Source organism: Podarcis filfolensis, assembly GCF_964270895.1.
Source record: "Podarcis filfolensis genome assembly, chromosome: 8".
Lineage (NCBI taxonomy): Eukaryota > Metazoa > Chordata > Lepidosauria > Squamata > Lacertidae > Podarcis > Podarcis filfolensis.
The window spans coordinates 84,611,075-84,627,583 of record NC_139611.1 but is presented as its reverse complement, the minus strand read 5'-3'; the positions used below and the strand labels follow the sequence as shown (position 1 = coordinate 84,627,583).

The 16,509-nt window shown below is 47.4% G+C and overlaps 1 protein-coding gene across 6 annotated transcripts in view; it reads right to left on the bottom strand.

Moving 5' to 3' along the window:
• Positions 1-217: 217 nt before the first annotated feature.
• The window catches only part of CATSPERG (cation channel sperm associated auxiliary subunit gamma), a 48,097-nt gene continuing 31,805 nt past the window's right edge, over positions 218-16,509 (bottom strand). For all 6 annotated transcript variants that reach the window (XM_083626863.1, XM_083626862.1, XM_083626859.1 and 3 more), the window contains 13 exons: positions 14,417-14,479; positions 13,694-13,877; positions 11,520-11,647; positions 10,654-10,734; positions 10,333-10,389; positions 8,876-9,032; positions 8,681-8,744; positions 6,976-7,074; positions 5,722-5,820; positions 4,429-4,521; positions 3,916-4,015; positions 1,909-2,035; positions 218-1,116 (listed from right to left, as the gene is read on the bottom strand). In XM_083626863.1, the coding sequence (XP_083482989.1) occupies positions 986-1,116; positions 1,909-2,035; positions 3,916-4,015; positions 4,429-4,521; positions 5,722-5,820; positions 6,976-7,074; positions 8,681-8,744; positions 8,876-9,032; positions 10,333-10,389; positions 10,654-10,734; positions 11,520-11,647; positions 13,694-13,877; positions 14,417-14,479 (1,383 nt within the window). In that variant the 3' untranslated portion in view covers positions 218-985. The remainder of the gene's footprint in view (positions 1,117-1,908; positions 2,036-3,915; positions 4,016-4,428; positions 4,522-5,721; positions 5,821-6,975; positions 7,075-8,680; positions 8,745-8,875; positions 9,033-10,332; positions 10,390-10,653; positions 10,735-11,519; positions 11,648-13,693; positions 13,878-14,416; positions 14,480-16,509) is intronic.

The window sequence follows — 16,509 nt, the reverse complement described above, 5'->3', positions numbered from 1 at the left end:
CAAGAATTTGCCTATAAAATGAAACTTGCATGCTTTTAAATTCATGTGGGAGTGCATGGGGGGGGGGGCGGCAATCCTTGCTCCTGTCCTGACTGGGGTGTCTCTGTGTGTGTCAATACATGCTCACAGGTCAGACCTGTGCAATGAGAAGTTGATGACTTTCCACCTTTATGTTCTGCACTCACTGGAGGACAAAAGATACTCCTTACCAACCAAATTGCACAGCAATCAAATGTTTAATGAACCATGTAACGTCTTGGAATGACCATCAAAAACTAACAACAACATTAAGTGGACAGATAAGAAAATTGGTAAAAAGGATTATCTGCCTCCTTTTTAAAGAAATGACTGGGGAAAGGTGCAATGGCTTTCCATTCATTCACAAACTGCCTCTACACAGGCAGATGTTAAGCTGAAAGCAGGCCTGGAGTTTCATGTACAGGATCAGGCACTTGTCATGTGTAAGGTGGATCAATCAGGTTTTTTGGTTAAGTTGGCCTGTCCGGTTTAATTCTGCAGCTGCTTTCTAGCGTCAGGATGATACACAGCAGCTGAGAAAGCATCAGGGCAATGGAATACATTACATATTGACCTGAGATGACTAAAGGGGTTTGAGGAATAGCAAAAAGGTGCTGCCTAGGGTGATATAGTTGAAACTGGGTAGTCTCTGGGTATCTCCCACCAACTGGTCTTGGTGGTTTTACTGACACAGTTTTCTGGAACGGTTCCCATGCATCTTGCAAATGGGCCAACTGAACAACTTGCTCACAGACCACCGTGTTTTGTGGTTTTTTTAAAGCTTTGTGATTCAGATGTCATTCAGTTGTTATGTCCAAGGTGGCTGTTGTTTGCTCCATGTCAGGACACTGCAAGCAAAGAGGAGCCCTTTGCAAGCTCATCAGAGGAAGGAGAATCACAGAGGGATGGTGCACCCAGACACAGTGCAGGGCTAATGGCAGAAAGGGCCTGGAAGCTGTAGCTGACATTAGCGCGTTTTTGACTGGGGAGGCCCTTTCGGGGATTGTGATTGTGGTGAACTGATCCCGCTGAGTTCAGAGGCCAAGTGCTGCAGGGATCCTTGACTGGTGAATGAAGATGAGAAGGTGAGGCTGGATTCTGGCAGCAGAGAGAGAGAGAGAGAGAGAGATTCAAATGGTTCCAGAAATAGCTGAAGATGTAACTCACAAGAAGCTGAGAGGCTCAATACGTTGACTGTTAAACTGGTTCCATGGAGCATGCGTAGTCTCAGTTTTTGGACTAGCAAAGCAAAAAAAGAGGGAGGCAGGCCTGGTACAGCATCTGTGAAAGTGTGCCTGCCTGCCCTAGTACAGTTGAGCTAAATCATTAGGTGACCATAGGCCAAGGGTCACCAATGGCTCCCATGAGGGTCTCCTCAAAAATCCACAACTGACAGGAGATTGTTCACTCTTTCTACTTCATTCCTATTTGCACTGGCCCAGCCTCTCCTACACTGAATATGCCCTTTTAAACCATTCCAACAGTTTAGGGCAGAGGTTCTCAACCTTTTTGAGTCCACAGCTCCCTTGACCAACTACATTCTTTCTGCAGCAACCCTGTGGAGAAACACGCTCTGAAGCCCAGCTATGTCACCCCTCGCCTGCAGAGCCGGCAGCCCCTCACCCCATTTCAAACACCCTTTCTTGTGATGTGTTCCCTCAGCCTCCTCTCCTCTCCCCTCTTGGTGAGTTAGGATTAGCCATATCCCTGCCTCCTCAAGATACAAATGACATCTTCCCATGTTGTTGAGACTGGCAGACCTACGTCCTTAAGGCAAACCAAAATTGGCCTTCCTGCTAAGAGATCACATTTTCCCTATCAGATGGTTCCCTAACAGAAGTCTCAAGGAGGTTTTGTCCTCCTTAGTGCCCCTGCTTGTTGCCAACTCACCTATTCGCATAGCTAAAGCTTCCTCCAATCTCCGGAATGTTTTGTTGAATAAGGCCTTGACCAAGGGGCCCGTCATGTAAACCACTATGTATAGAAGAAGCAAGCCAAGGATGATGGCTACTGTAACCTTGGAGCGGAGAGGGGGGAAAGAGAGAAGGTGGTTGTTAATTCCTAGGTAAAGGTAAAGGTACCCCTGCCCGTACGGGCCAGTCTTGACAGACTCTAGGGTTGTGCGCTCATCTCACTCTAGAGGCCGGGAGCCAGCGCTGTCCGCAGACACTTCCGGGCCACGTGGCCAGCGTGACAAGCTGCATCTGGCGAGCCAGCGCAGCACACGGAACGCCGTTTACCTTCCCGCTGGTAAGCGGTCCCTATTTATCTACTTGCACCCGGGGGTGCTTTCGAACTGCTAGGTTGGCAGGCGCTGGGACCGAACGACGGGAGCGCACCCGGCCGCGGGGATTCGAACCGCCAACCATGCGATCGGCAAGTCCTAGGCGCTGAGGTTTTACCCGCAGCGCCACCCGCGTCCCCGCTAATTAACAATTAGTGTTAATTCCTAATTGTTAGCAATACCTGTATGTGAACAGAAACCTCAAAAATTGCTAGGAGAGGGAGCAAGAAAGGAATGTGGGACTGCACACAAATGTTCATTCCCTTCTGCGGATGAAGGTTATTCAGGCTAGCAAAAGATAAAACCAAGGGGATCAGCAACAAGGGTGTTGCAGTGTATCCTCCCTCCTAGAACGATTGTTTCTGTTTGGGTTTGGCCAGCTATTCTCACTCCCTGCCATTCTGCTTCCCTTTTCCTAAACGGCACAAAGCGTGGTAAGAACTATGGCATTTGTTCCCACGGCAGAATTCACTTGCACAAGACATACTGATGGCCGCCAACATTAAAACAGGGTAGGGAAATTTATGCAGGATAAGGCTGTCAGTGGGTACTGGCCACGGCGGCTACCTTCTACCTCCACTGTTGGAGGCAACCAGCCGCTGAATACCATTTGCTTTGAATCACAAGTGGGGAGGCAACTCTTATGCTTGCTTGCGGGCTTCCCAGGGAGATCTGGTTGGCCATGGTGAGAAGAACAATTCTATACTCACTTTGGCCAAACAGATGGCAATGAGAAGCCCCCAGGCAAGACAATAGCATTTGCCCCATTTGTGATTCCCAGCAACTGGTTTTCAGAGGTATACTGCCTTCATTCAGTCTTCTACGGTGCTATGCTACAAGCACAGCTGGTTCTCATCTTTATAGCCTGAAGTAATAATAATAATAATAATAATAATAATAATAATAATTTATTATTTATACCCCGCCCATCTGGCTGAGTTTCCCCAGCCACTCTGGGCAGCCCCCAATCAAGTGTTGAAAACAATACAGCGTTACATATTAAAAACTTCCCTGAACACGGCTGCCTTAAGATGTCTTCTGAATGTCAGGTAGATGTTTATCTCTTTGACATCTGATGGGAGGGTGTTCCACAGGGTGGGCACCACCACCGAGAAGGCCCTCTGTCTGGTTCCCTGTAGCCTCACTTCTCGCAATGAGGGAACCGCCAGGAGGCCCTCGGTGTTGGACCTCAGTGTCCGGGCAGAACGATGGGGGTGGAGATGCTCCTTCAGGTATACAGGACCGAGGCCGTTTAGGGCTTTAAAGGTCAGCACCAACACTTTGAATGGCGCTCGGAAACGTACTGGGAGCCAATGCAGATCTCTCAGAACTGGTGTTATGTGGTCCTGGCGGGACTTGGAAGGTCTTTGAACTTGGGTATCCATAGGGCCACTTTATTCCACATTAAGCTGGCCATCACCTGAGCCCCCCTGAAGTATAGGGGGTCTGTCATGACTAGATGGCTGGGGGGGGGGGGGCTTTTTCAAGTGTGGCACTCCATATATGCCCTCTACAGGGAGACTTGCATGGTGTTGACCCTGATGTCCTTTTGGTCATCAAGCAAAGCCTCCATACAGAAAGAATGAAGATGCTCAAGGCACGGCGGCTGTTACCTTCAAGAGAAAGATGGCCCGGGTGGGGCTGAGGCGCAAGCCATGGACATGGATAATGAACTCCAAGGCATAATCACAGTAGGTGGATTCGTCGACACCCCTATGGAAGCAAAAGAGGCAGGACGTCACTTGACTACTGGTCTGAGCAGGCCAGCTTGGCTTTGGTCAATTGCTGTTTACAGCTGTCCCAGTGCTTAGATCTTTACATAGGCTCTTCTTGGTTTCTCACAACATTCATCTCCTGGTCCACTACCTTCCAAACCATGTTTCTTCTCCATGCTTTCAGAGTGGTGCTTTCTCCCGTCCCCATGACTAAGTAAGGCCATTAATTTCAATGAGTCTAGTCTGCGTAAAACTCAAGTTGAACACCACCTTTTGATTGTGAATTGTTTTAACTTGTGCTCAGGAGTTCTTATGGCTGAAAGGTAGCTTATCAGTATATTTCAGTTCAATTGTAAATTAATTTAATTCTTTTTAAAATGAACCAAACACATTTTAAAAACTCAAACCTACCTGTTTGATACTTCCACCACAAAGAAATAATCAGGAGCAGCCAGACCCTGGGGGACAATATCATAGCATGGAGAATTCGTCTGGCAAACCCACCTGTGGGAGGAAAGGGATTTTGCCTTATGATGTCTTACATGGTAGGCTGTTTCAATTCATGTCCCTAGCTGGGGACAATAAAGCGGTTTAGTCATGCTGGACACATGACCCGGAAAGCTGTCTGTGGACAAACGCCGGCTCCCTCGGCCTGAAAGTGGAGATGAGCGCCACAACCCCATAGTCAACTTTGACTGGACTTAACTGTCCAGAGGTCCTTTGCCTTTACTTTTTGACAGATGGCAGGTGACCCAAAGAAGAAAGAAACAGAAGGGAAACAAAGCACATGTCCTTAAAAAGGATACTAGTAGCGCCGTAACATTTTTAGAGGAGGATAACCAAAATGATTTAGGGGTTGGAACAATTTCCCTGTGAGGAAAGTTTACAACTTTTAAGCCTTTTTAAATTGGGAAAAGGGCAAGTAAGAGGCAGGGACATGATAAGAGGGACATGAAGTTGGGCATGGCTTGGAGAAAGTGGACAGAGAGGAGTTTTTCTCCCTCATAACACTAGAACTTGTGACAGGTAGGTATCCGTGTTGGTCTGCCATAGTCAAAACAAAATAATAAAAAAAATCCTTCCAGTAGCACCTTAGAGAACAACTAAGTTTGTTATTGGGATGTGCTTTCGTGTGTATCTGAAGAAGTGTGCATGCACACGAAAGCTCATACCAATAACAAATTTAGTTCTTCTCTAAGGTGCTACTGGAAGGAAATTTTTTATTTTGTTTCAACTAGAACCTGTGGACATCCAAGGAAGCTGAATGTTAGAAGATTCAGGACAGGCAGAAGAAAGGCCTTCTTCACACAGCACAGGGTTAAACTTGTTCCCACCCGATGTAGTGATGTCCACTGACTTAGATGGTTTTAAAAGGGAATTGGGCAAATTCAGTGGCTACTAGCCACAATAGCTATGTTATATGTCCGCCGTTGGAGACAAATGTGTCTCTAAATGCCAGCTGCTGGAAAGCACAAGTGGGAAAATGGCTGCAACCCTAACGCTTCTTGAATGCTTCCAAGAGCACTTGGTTGGCCCCATGACAATCTGAAGCTGGACTAGACAGGTCTTTGATCTGATTCAACATGGCTCTTCTTATGTTTTATTGCTGACCAAATAAAACATTTCATTTGGGAAGAAGAATTTGGGAGGTTTTAGATCAGAAACTGACACCCACACCCGAAGACGCAGCAAATGTTTCCTTACAAAATCCCAGACTCAGCTTGAGAGAGGATATGGAAACCTTCGGAATCAACTTTATCTTCGTGCGTTTCAGCCCTAAGCCAGATCAGACTTGATGTTCCACTGGAAAAAGAATATGAAATCAACCATGAATTAAGACAGCTAAGCTTTGCAAGGAAGCCTAAAGTGGTTACCAGGCCACTCACATCCTTAATAGCCCATTGTTACCCACCCACCCTTGCCAGCTTTTACATTCCTATGTTCATCAGCTATGGCTCATTATCAGCTTCAAAATAGAAGGGGGGGAATCAAATCTCTTACAACTCACCAGTGCTTTTTTTCTGGAGGAACGCTGAGGTATGCATACCCCTACATGTTTTGTGAATCTTTGTACTTTTGTCTATTTGCTGTATTTATTTTTCCCAATTTGAACAATAAAATGGTGATTTTCTTGAGTCAAAATGAGAGTACCCCTAAACATTTTTAAAGAAAAAAAAGCACTGCAGCTCACAGCTATTTCTCTGCTCTATCCCCCAGAGTAGAGGCAATTCTCATCACAGACCAGACAAGTGGCTGTTTGTAAGCCACAACCCAAGGGGCCACAGATCAGTAGGCAGAGCACATGCCTCATATTCAAAAGGGTCCAGGTCTGAGCACTGATATCTCCAGTTAAATGGTTACAGGAAAAAGGACCAGGAAAGATTCCCCTTTCCTTAAAAGGACCAGGAAAGATTCCCCTTTCCTTAGACACTGTGGAGACATTCCCAGTCAGAGTGCACTGGCAATAGTGGGCTCTATAGAGCATGGGGAACCTGTGGCCCTCCAGATGTTGTCAGAATTCAGCAAGTCCCCAGTCCCTGGACTGAATAATCCAATGGTCTGTTGCAGTATGAGACAGTTTCCTCTGTCCACGATTCTGAGAAGGCAGCCATTGGCTGCTTCTGCAGTAGGGCCATTTAGCACTGCTGAGGTATTGCTTCACCTTAATCATCTGGAAGGAGTGAACCGGCTGGAGGATCAGCCTCCTCTGTGCATAGGCAGTTGGAGGACCGCAGGAGCCTGTGATTATTTAATTGCGCTCTCTCACTCTCATATGGCAAGCCAGCACTTTTCTTATGTGGGCATGTTCACATGCCCTGGTGCGCAGACTTGGAAAGACTGGTCCCAAATGGGGGTCTTTTAAACTGACTAAAAATGTTGCATTTGAATAAGACATAGATGCTAAACAGCTAAGGTCACAATGCTAGGCACTGTGGGAGTCTGAAAAAATGTGGTCACCTGCCATTCATTGTGTTGTAGTTAAAGGTTTCTTCCTCACTGAAGTATCTGATGTTTTCTATCGAAAATGGTCCCCCACCAATTACTCTGAAGATGTAGCTGCCGGCAGAATAAGCAAGATGGAGGTGAGTTTGCACAAGCTTTAACAGTTAAAAAACCCCACACCCATTCACAAACAGCTGGGACAAAACTGCCATTTCTCCTATCACAGCAAGGTTAATGGAGGAGGAGGAGGAGGAGGAGGAGGAGGAGGAGGAGGAGGAGGAAGAAGAAGAAGAAGAAGAAGAAGAAGAAGAGTAGTAGTAGTAGTAGTTTCGATTTGATATCCCCCTTTATCACTACCCTAAGGAGTGGGTACTGTGGGTGGCGCTGTGGGTTAAACCACAGAGCCTAGGGCTTGCCGATCAGGTCGGCGGTTCAAATCCCCGCGACGGGGTGAGCTCCCATTGCTCGGTCCCAGCTCCTGCCAACCTAGCAGTTCAAAAGCACGTCAAAGTGCAAGTAGATAAATAGGTACCACTCCGGCAGGAAGGTAAACAGCGTTTCCGTGCGCTGCTCTGGTTCGCCAGAAGCGGCTTAGTCATGCTGGCCACATGACCCGGAAGCTGTATGCCAGCTCCCTCGGCCAATAAAGCGAGATGAGCGCCGCAGCCCCAGAGTCGGCCACGACTGGACCTCTAATGGTCAGGGGTCCCTTTACCTTTTAAGGAGTCTCAAAGCGGCTAATGTTCTCCTTTCCCTTCCTCCCCCACAACAAACAAGCCGGGGACCCACTCCCAGAGGATACCAGTCACTGAGAGGTCAGGGGAAATCAACAAGAGCATTTCCTTCTGTATCTCGCCTGATAAAGGTTGCCAACCAGGGCAGTTTTAGAGCCATTCCTAGGCCTGAAACCAAATTAAAATGGGTCGAAATAACCCATTTCCTCTGGGCATGCTGGTACGTGGGCCACCACAATCCTCCCAGGCACCTTTCCCTTTTAAAAAATTAGGATGTCCTATTCATGGATCTCCTGTGTGTCCCATCAAGTGAAGACTTGCCTCTGGCCACCAAGCTAAGCTCATGGCAGAGGTTTCCCGGCCGTGTCCTTAGCCATGATGCTAGATCAGTTGGGGTCTACTGTTAGTAGAATTGTATACCTGCCAGACAATTTTCTTGCCTTCAAGGGTGTCACATAGCAGCTAGGGACTCTTGAGGAATTTGTTCTTGGTGCATTTTGATACATACTGACCCAAGCAACACCACTCAAACCAAGGTGCAGATCAGAAGTTATCCTTCAGATACCACACCTCTCCAGAGTTCACGATGCAGTTCTCAGTTCAAAAAGAAAATGCATCAAATTGCATATTTTGAGAGAAAATGTATTAAAAACATATATCTAGATGCAGATTTGCAAATTAATGTGGACATGGGGTGGAATGGGCTTTCGAACAAATACAAAAATGGAAGGGACCAGAAACAGTCTTCTCTGTCCTTCCCTAGCGACAATAGGGCTTCCTCTGATTGGCCTTCAGCTTTACCTGGAAGTCCCCAGCGAAAACGTCTTGGGTCATACCAGCCCCAAAGGCCTGGGTACCCTGGCATTGACCTAGGTGCCTCCATCTTAGCTTCCCCCTGGCCTTTGAACAATATGCTCAGTGGAGGTCCACTGATTTCAGTTCAGCAAAGCGACAAAATGCCATCAAAAGCACAGCTCGGCCCTTACCTTCCATTGAAACGTCCCGAGTCTCCTGTCACCATATCTTGGATCAAAAAAGAAGGGTAAAACACTGCAAATGAATCAAGCAGGTGTGGAATCATTATCTGTCTTCTGCCTGGCACCCATCATTCCTTAATTAACTTCATCTATGAGCCTCAAAGATCTGACCCACCCAGACACCCCACTTCACCCCAGCCTTACCATCATTGAAGGAGAAGCAAGGCATCTCGGGGTCTTTCTTGATACAATCGAAGTAGCGCTTGTTCTTGACGGTAGTCTCATTCTTAGTGGAAGTAATGTCAAAAGCTAGCCTCTTGCCTGGGGGACATCCAATGTAGACAGTCGACACATAACTGCCCTGCGGGGGCAAGTAAATTGGAAAAGAAAAGTGGCCTTTTTTTCTTTCTTTCTTTTTTAGAACACTGGATTGCAAACTCCCTCTCTTAAAAGGACCCCTTTTCACCTCTGTTTCTGCTGCGGAATCCCTGCATGTTGCAGAGGATAATTGATAATTTGGATAGGCATCTCCTTGGAGGACACCTCAGGTCAATGCCTAAGGTACCTTCACTTGACCTTCATGAAGGGTTCTCTAGAATACACCCGATAGGACTCACCATGTTTTCGTACTAGTTCTGCTCCTCTGCCTTGGAACAGAAGTCTGGCCTGCAGGATTTTTTTTTCTGGCAAGGCAAGGCAAGGATTGAGCCTCCTGACAGGTGTCACACGGAAGGCAACAGGCAGACTTTGTTGTGCCCCTGCGGTGGCCACTCCTCGCAGAGGTTGCCCGCTGGTCACAGTGTTTGCCCTCTCAGCTTGGTGAGCCCCTGGTGGGAGCGGCATCTGATGATCCCTGGCTGGCTTGGTGGTGTCTCAGCAGCACCAGAGCTGCAGCTACAGCAGGCCTACGGGGAGGGCAGTGGAGACCAGGCTGAGATGCCAAGTGCAGCCTTTTACCGGCCGCCTGTCCTTGGCTGCACAGCACAAGGGCAGGTGCCAGCGGGTCCCAGGTGAGCGGGCAGCTTTCCTTCTATGCTCCTGCTGCAGGGCACATGCCTCAGCCAAGGGAGGCCCTGGGGAAGGAGTGGTGCAGGCCAGAAAAGTCCAGATTCCAGCTGGTGGGAGTTCTGCCCGGGGTGAGCACCCCTTAGCCGGCCATGAGGAGAAAGAGGCACCACCGCTCGGGTGCGGCTTACCTCCCCGTGGCTCCAGAAGATGGCAGCCATGTGGCCTTGTCATGGGGGCGCCGGGTTGCGCCCCCTCAGAATTCTGCACCTGGGACTACGGACCCCCTCGTCCCCCTCGCATTATGCCACAGTCTGGAGAAGAAAAACATGGCTTGCTTAATTTGCCACTCAACAAAGGCACAAAAGCAAGGCCAGTCCAGGTGGCCGCCACCCTTCTGAACAATTCCCACAGCTGTAGGCTCCAGAGGAAGATTATTCATGGCAAACAAGCTGCCTTTCCAGAATTACCGAGCTTCTCCCAGACAAGCTTTCAAAAATTTTCAGCATTGGTACAGGAAGCTGGTACTATGGTGGGGAGGGATTCAGACTGGAAATCCTGAGTATCAGGTGCCAACTGCCTCCTCCGGGGCTGCTACCAGGAGGAGAGAATTGGGAGAAATTATCTTCCCTTCAAGCGATCCAAGCCACCCTTACCCTTATCCGTGGTCCGTTGGATGTGTACTCGTAGCAGTTCATTCCCGAGTGTGCAACCTGGGGAAAGTAAATACAAGCCAAGCAAATGTCAGGGGAAAGGCAAATTCTAGCCACTTGTATACCAGAGGAGTACAACTCAACAGACCAGAAACAAGAAGATCAGAAGCAGATCAGAAACAAGCAGCAATGTGGCAAGAGACTGATTTCATGTGCCACCTTTGGTACACTGAAACAGCTCCGGGTGGCCTATCCTAGCCCAAGAGCAACAATTTTGTGATAGAAGACAAGACCCTGGAACTTCAGCAAAGACTGCCTTCTTACCTTTAAGCCAAAAGAACTCTTCAGAAGGTTCTTCCCACTCAGCTGCTGATACGGGTAAACACCTTTGTCATGAATTTCTATCTGTTGTTGTGAGGACGAAGAGATGCAGTGGGGCAAAAGAAACAGGAGTTTAAAATGGAATCAGTTTTAATAAGAAACCAGCTCTCTAATGGCATTTCCCCCTTGTGAGCCACTCAATGGTGCAGAATGGATGGCCAAGAATACTCATAATAACAAATCTTGCCACCCTCTAAGCGCATGTCAGGAATCTTTGTTTGCTTCCCAGTGATGCACCCTTAAATAACACGGTGCTTCTTCTCAGCAGTACTGACATTGCTGACTGTTGTTTATATTGGCTCTAATGATATATAATCCTGTGATTTAACATATATTTTGTATTCCATCCTGGAACCTTAAGGTGAAGAGAGGCTATAAATCATATAATGTGGTTATGGAAGAAACAAGACCTTCTGGGATGCAATGCTATAAGCTCCTCCATCGTAGACTCAGGATGTGTGTGTGTGTAAATAAGCTATATATGACATAAAGACGTCACATTCCGAGGAACCTGAACCTTGGGTAAGCGCCTGGAATCACACAAAGCTCAGAGACTGGGGTGGCACGCAAGAAAGTAAATATTTGTAGGCCTTCTTTACACTTGCAAAAAGGCACTCTGTATACGCTCAGAGATGCCAGAAATTTTGCACAAACAAAAGTTTGCAAGCATAGTTTCAAATATGTCTCAAAATAAGAATGGGGTTCAGGTTTCTCACATTTCAACATGCTGAACGGAGCAAGCCTGCATTTCTGACTTTTCAAAGAGGATTTTGCCTCATTTCATCATCTAGGATTTGAGAGGCCCTTACCACATATCGCACTGAACCTCTGCTGATGAGCTCTTGCCTATGTAGATGTGTATGAATATATTCAGGATGGGCTAAGATGAGAGTGAGCCATATGTTTTGGAGAGAATTTTCATCTGCTGACTCCCCCACTGCAAGCAAAATGAAAAAGCTATCAGCCAATGCAAAAGACTAGGGCATGTACATGTGGAACAGAATGTTGGTGCTTGCCATGAATATTCTTCTCGCTGGGCATGCAGCAACCATGTGAGATATGACCCCCTCTTACTTCTTGGCAGTAGCACCCCAGCTATGGAAAACTCTCTGCTTCGAGCTCTGACTGATGCCAAAGTTGGTTATCTTTCGGCACCAGCAGAAGACTCATTTTCCACCAGGCTTTTTGAGCAGGCTGCTTTGAGCCTGAGGGCTATTGTCTGTCTACTGGGTCACATGGCTATTCGATCTGATATATTGTATTTAGTAGGCAGAGGATTACTGTATTCTATTTATTCTATTCTAGTAAAGGTAAAGGGACCCCTGACCATTAGGTCCAGTCGTGACCGACTCTGGGGTTGCAGCGCTCATCTCGCTTTATTGGCCGAGGGAGCCGGCGTACAGCTTCCGGGTCATGTGGCCAGCATCACTAAGCCGCTTCTGGCAAACCAGAGCAGCAAACGGAAACAGTGTTTACCTTCCCGCCGGAGCGGTACCTATTTATCTACTTGCACTTTGGCGTGCTTTCGAACTGCTAGGTTGGCAGGAGCAGGGACGGAACAACGGGAGCTCACCCCGTCACGGGGATTCGAACCACCGACCTTCTGATCGGCAAGCCCTAGGCTCTGTGGTTTAACCCACAGCACCACCCGCGTCCCTTCTATTCTAGTATATTCCATTTTGTTCTTATTGTTTTTTGAATTGTTGTGGCCCACCATAAGATCCCTTGAAGAGGGATGGAACATAAATCTTGTAAATAAGTAACATTGCTGAGAAGAAAACCTGTGATCACGGTTTTCCTGGAGACCTCTCCTGTCTGGGGTGGGGTGCCAGGAGCAGGTCAGTAATAACTCACATGGTGTCAGTGAAGTTAACTTTTTATTCAGAGAAACAAAGAGCTCCAGAGACCAGGCCTAGTGAGCACAGCAACTCTTCCCGTTAGATCTTGCCCCAATGAGGCAGTTACAAGGACTGAAGGTCCCTGTCTTCCCACAGTGGCCTACACTGCTTCCTGCCCCAGGTCCTTCCCAAGCAATCTGAGCCTTCTCCGCCTTGTTTGTCTCTGCTCCACCCTCTTCAGGTTCTGGGAGACATGGGAGGAGGAGAGCTGGTCACAGCAAGAGGGGGAGACACCCTGGCTTCTTCACCAGCCTGACCCATCTCTGCTTCTTGCCCCTCCCTCCTCTCCAGCCTCCGCTTCTGCCTCTACTTCTGGACTACTCTCTGCCACCACCTCTTCCTGCTCACTAAACCTTGTTACCTCTTCAGCTTCCTCCTCCCAGTCTACTCCCTCTGACCACTCATCATAGTATATTGTATTTTAAAATGGGGTTTCAGAGTTTTTAGGGCTTTTTGAATGTTTTATGTAGTTTTTCAATTTCATTGTTCTGTATGGGACAATGACAATAAAGATACTGTATATCGTATATAATATATATTGTGTATATTTATCGTATATCGTATATCCTTGCCCCACCACCACTCCCGGGCTCTGAGCCTCCTTCCCTTGGGGATTCCCCACTTGGTTCCTCCCCCCCCCCCCCGCCCATTCCTCTGTGTCCAGCCAATCCATGACATCCCCTCTGCCAGCCCCTCAGTTCTGTTCCATGTCTGTGCTACTGTAGAACCAGAAATCAGAAGAAAAGCAAAACATCCACATATACAGGGTGAGTCTTTTAAAAGAGGCCGCATGGAACATGTGTACTCTGTATCCACAGGACCTCTTTTAAACGACTCACCGTGTGTGTGTGTGTGTGTGTGTGTGTGTGTGTAACACCTTATGGGGTGGTGGTGTTGACATCATGGCTTCACTGAGTGTGGCCTTAGATATCACCACATGCCCAAGAAACAAGAAGTTCACAGTAGATATCAACATTACATTCTCAGTTGGGTGTGGGAGATGCCCTGTAACTGCTGTGTTTTATGTGACAGATCCACCCCTCCCTTCCTCCATCACAGCAGTTCCTGAGCTCAACACCCCTTACTGCTCTGTTTCGTTGTTCTCATGCTCAGGTACAGAGAGAAGGTGTATTCGGTGTGCTTGTCCAGGTAGAGTTTGGAAGGCAGTAAGTTTTCAGGCATCTGCTCGTACATCTTGATGTAGTTGGCCATGTCAACATAGATGCCTGCCGAGGTGTTCCAGTTGCTTGCCACATAGGTGTAGTATTCCTGGGAAGCAAGAAAATGGTCATCTTCCACTCCCCGCCCCCACCCTTTGTCTCTTCCTTCCAAGTGCTCCATAAACTGTACCTTAGTCATGGTTGCAACAGCCCTGGAAAGTAGGCCAGTATTGCTATCCATTGACAGTGTGATTGGTAAGTATTGGCTTGCCTAAGGTAAGGCATACAGTGAAGACAGGGGCAAAGCTCAGGTGCAAACTTGGGTGTTGCAGCAGTTAAAGGTGAAGCATGTTGGTTACGAAAAGGAAACACTCATACATCAAAATTATGACTGTTTCTTTACTAAATGATTCATATTGCATGTGTGTCTATCACACATCAGCTGACTGTCAAATCCCTTAGCAAGCAGTAAAAAAAAATGGTGTCTTCAGGAAACACAACAGTATTCCTCTCTCTCCTTGAATATCAAAATCACTTTATTTTGGTTTTTTTACTTAAAAAAGAAAGTTTAAGACCAGGTTAATGTTAATCATGGAGTGGTGAGGGCAGTTGTTTCTAAGGAATGCTTTTCAAATTTTTTGTTCTTACCGCATCCTCTTTCTTGTTCTTCCACCATCTCCATGTGGGGTCATGGACCGGGTCAGCATAAGCCTAGGGAGAAAAAAGAATTGGTAAGGGTGAGTTTGAAGACAGACAGGCACAGAAACTATCACTAAATTAGCAGCAAAACCTGTTTAGAAATGCAGAAATAATATACAATTTTATTTAGTGTGGGACAGCATAGAAACCTCCCTGCTATGGTCCACCCAAGCAGAGGTCATGGCAACCGATCTGGGTGGATGAAGTGGCAGGTGGTGGCAGCTCCTAAGAGGAAGGGGTTGAAGAAAGACAGACGGTGGCATGAGAGATAGTAAGCTGGCATGTTGGAATCCTGGAAGCCAAGACCCAAGTTTGGTGGGAGAAGCCCAGCAGAGATTTAACATCACAAAAACATGCCGGAGAGAAATATAGTCTGTGAAACCTTTAAAATATGCCCTTTTGAGTCCCAAAATGTCCCCTTCTAGAAGCTCTTTCCATCTGTCCCACTTCCCTGGCACAGAGCCAGACCACATGTTTGGCAAGTCATAAAAAGGTTTACTTACAAAATTCAAAGGTCAGATTCATGTGCTTTTCCATACAGCGGTCAGAAAATATGCACAGGCATTTAAAACACTGTGTAGTTACAGAAGGTAAAAGTTTCTAAACTATTGTTAGAGGAATAAAATGCTAGAGAGAATGCAGGCTGGGGAAACCCAGCTGGATGGGCGGGGTATAAATAAACTAGTATTACTACTAATACTTTGGCCACCTCATGAGAAGAGAAGACTCCCTGGAAAAGACCCTGATGTTGGGAAAGATGGAGGGCGCAAGGAGAAGGGGACGACAGAGGACGAGATGGTTGGACAGTGTTCTCGAAGGTACCAGCATGAGTTTGACCAAACTGCGGGAGGCAGTGGAAGACAGGAGTGCCTGGCATGCTCTGGTCCAGGGGGTCACGAAGAGTCGGACATGACTAAATGACTGAACAACAACAACTACTACTACGATTATTATTAATTACTATTATGAAACAAAGGGTGCTGGTTAAAGTCATGAGGCTGGAGTGACCAGTTCAGAGCTCCTTACATACTGAAGTCCACATGGGGAATGAAAGATACCAAAGGCTTGGTCACCCATTTCTTCTCCAGGCTTAGCCTATGGTTTAACCCCTTCATGCTCTTATTAGATTGAAACACGCTAGAGTTATAGGAGGCTAGAACTTTACATAGGCCTTCCCTCTGACTATTGGAAGTGGGATGCCTGCTGTGCTATTTAAGGAGACAGTGGAGACAGAAGATTCTTATATGCTTATGATGATGAGTGAAGCGTCTCTCACTTGGACAAGAAGGATGTAATCAAAAGCGGGGGTGGGGGGTGGGGAGAGGAAATCCAAAGGTCATTTAACTGCCTCATCCAACACTGTTGAACTAAAGCAAACAGTAGGGACCTTTGCAGAAAGCATTTTTAAAAGCTTTCAAATGTTTTTCCTTCCATTAGCAAGAAAAGAGAGGGAGCAGTTTAGAGGTGCTCAAATGTGTAGTTAAATTTTTATCCCAAGGAGGGGGAGGAAAAATCAGAGCAGCAGGGGGGCTTCAGATTCCAGCTGCTTCCCTACATGGAGGAAATATTAACTCCAGTTGAGCCAGGGCTTCAGAGAGGAAGACAGGGTCAGAAGGGGGGGGGCTACTACATTGGATCTCCCTCTATGATGTCAGACAGCATTCTCCAAAACATCCTGGGATGCTCTCCAGCAGGGGTAGGCAACCTAAGGCCCATGGGCCACAAGCGGCCCACGGGGGTCGTTTAACCGGCCCACAAGCCTCCCACTTGTCGAGTCCCTGCGTGCTGTGCTAAACCGGCACAGCGTGGCATGAGGACTCGCTTCTGCAGCGCCAGAAATCGCACCTGCGCAGACACCAGAAATTGCAGGCGCGCGTGCTCACACACACACACAATCCAGCCCACAGAGGGATCTCTGCTGGAGTGAACCGGCCCAGGCGAGGTAAACCGTACCGACCCCTGCTCTTCAGGAATGTTACAATTGAGCTTGAGTGCCCAGAAATAGATGCTGGATCAGGGGTTCCACTGGCTGAGGCCTGTGT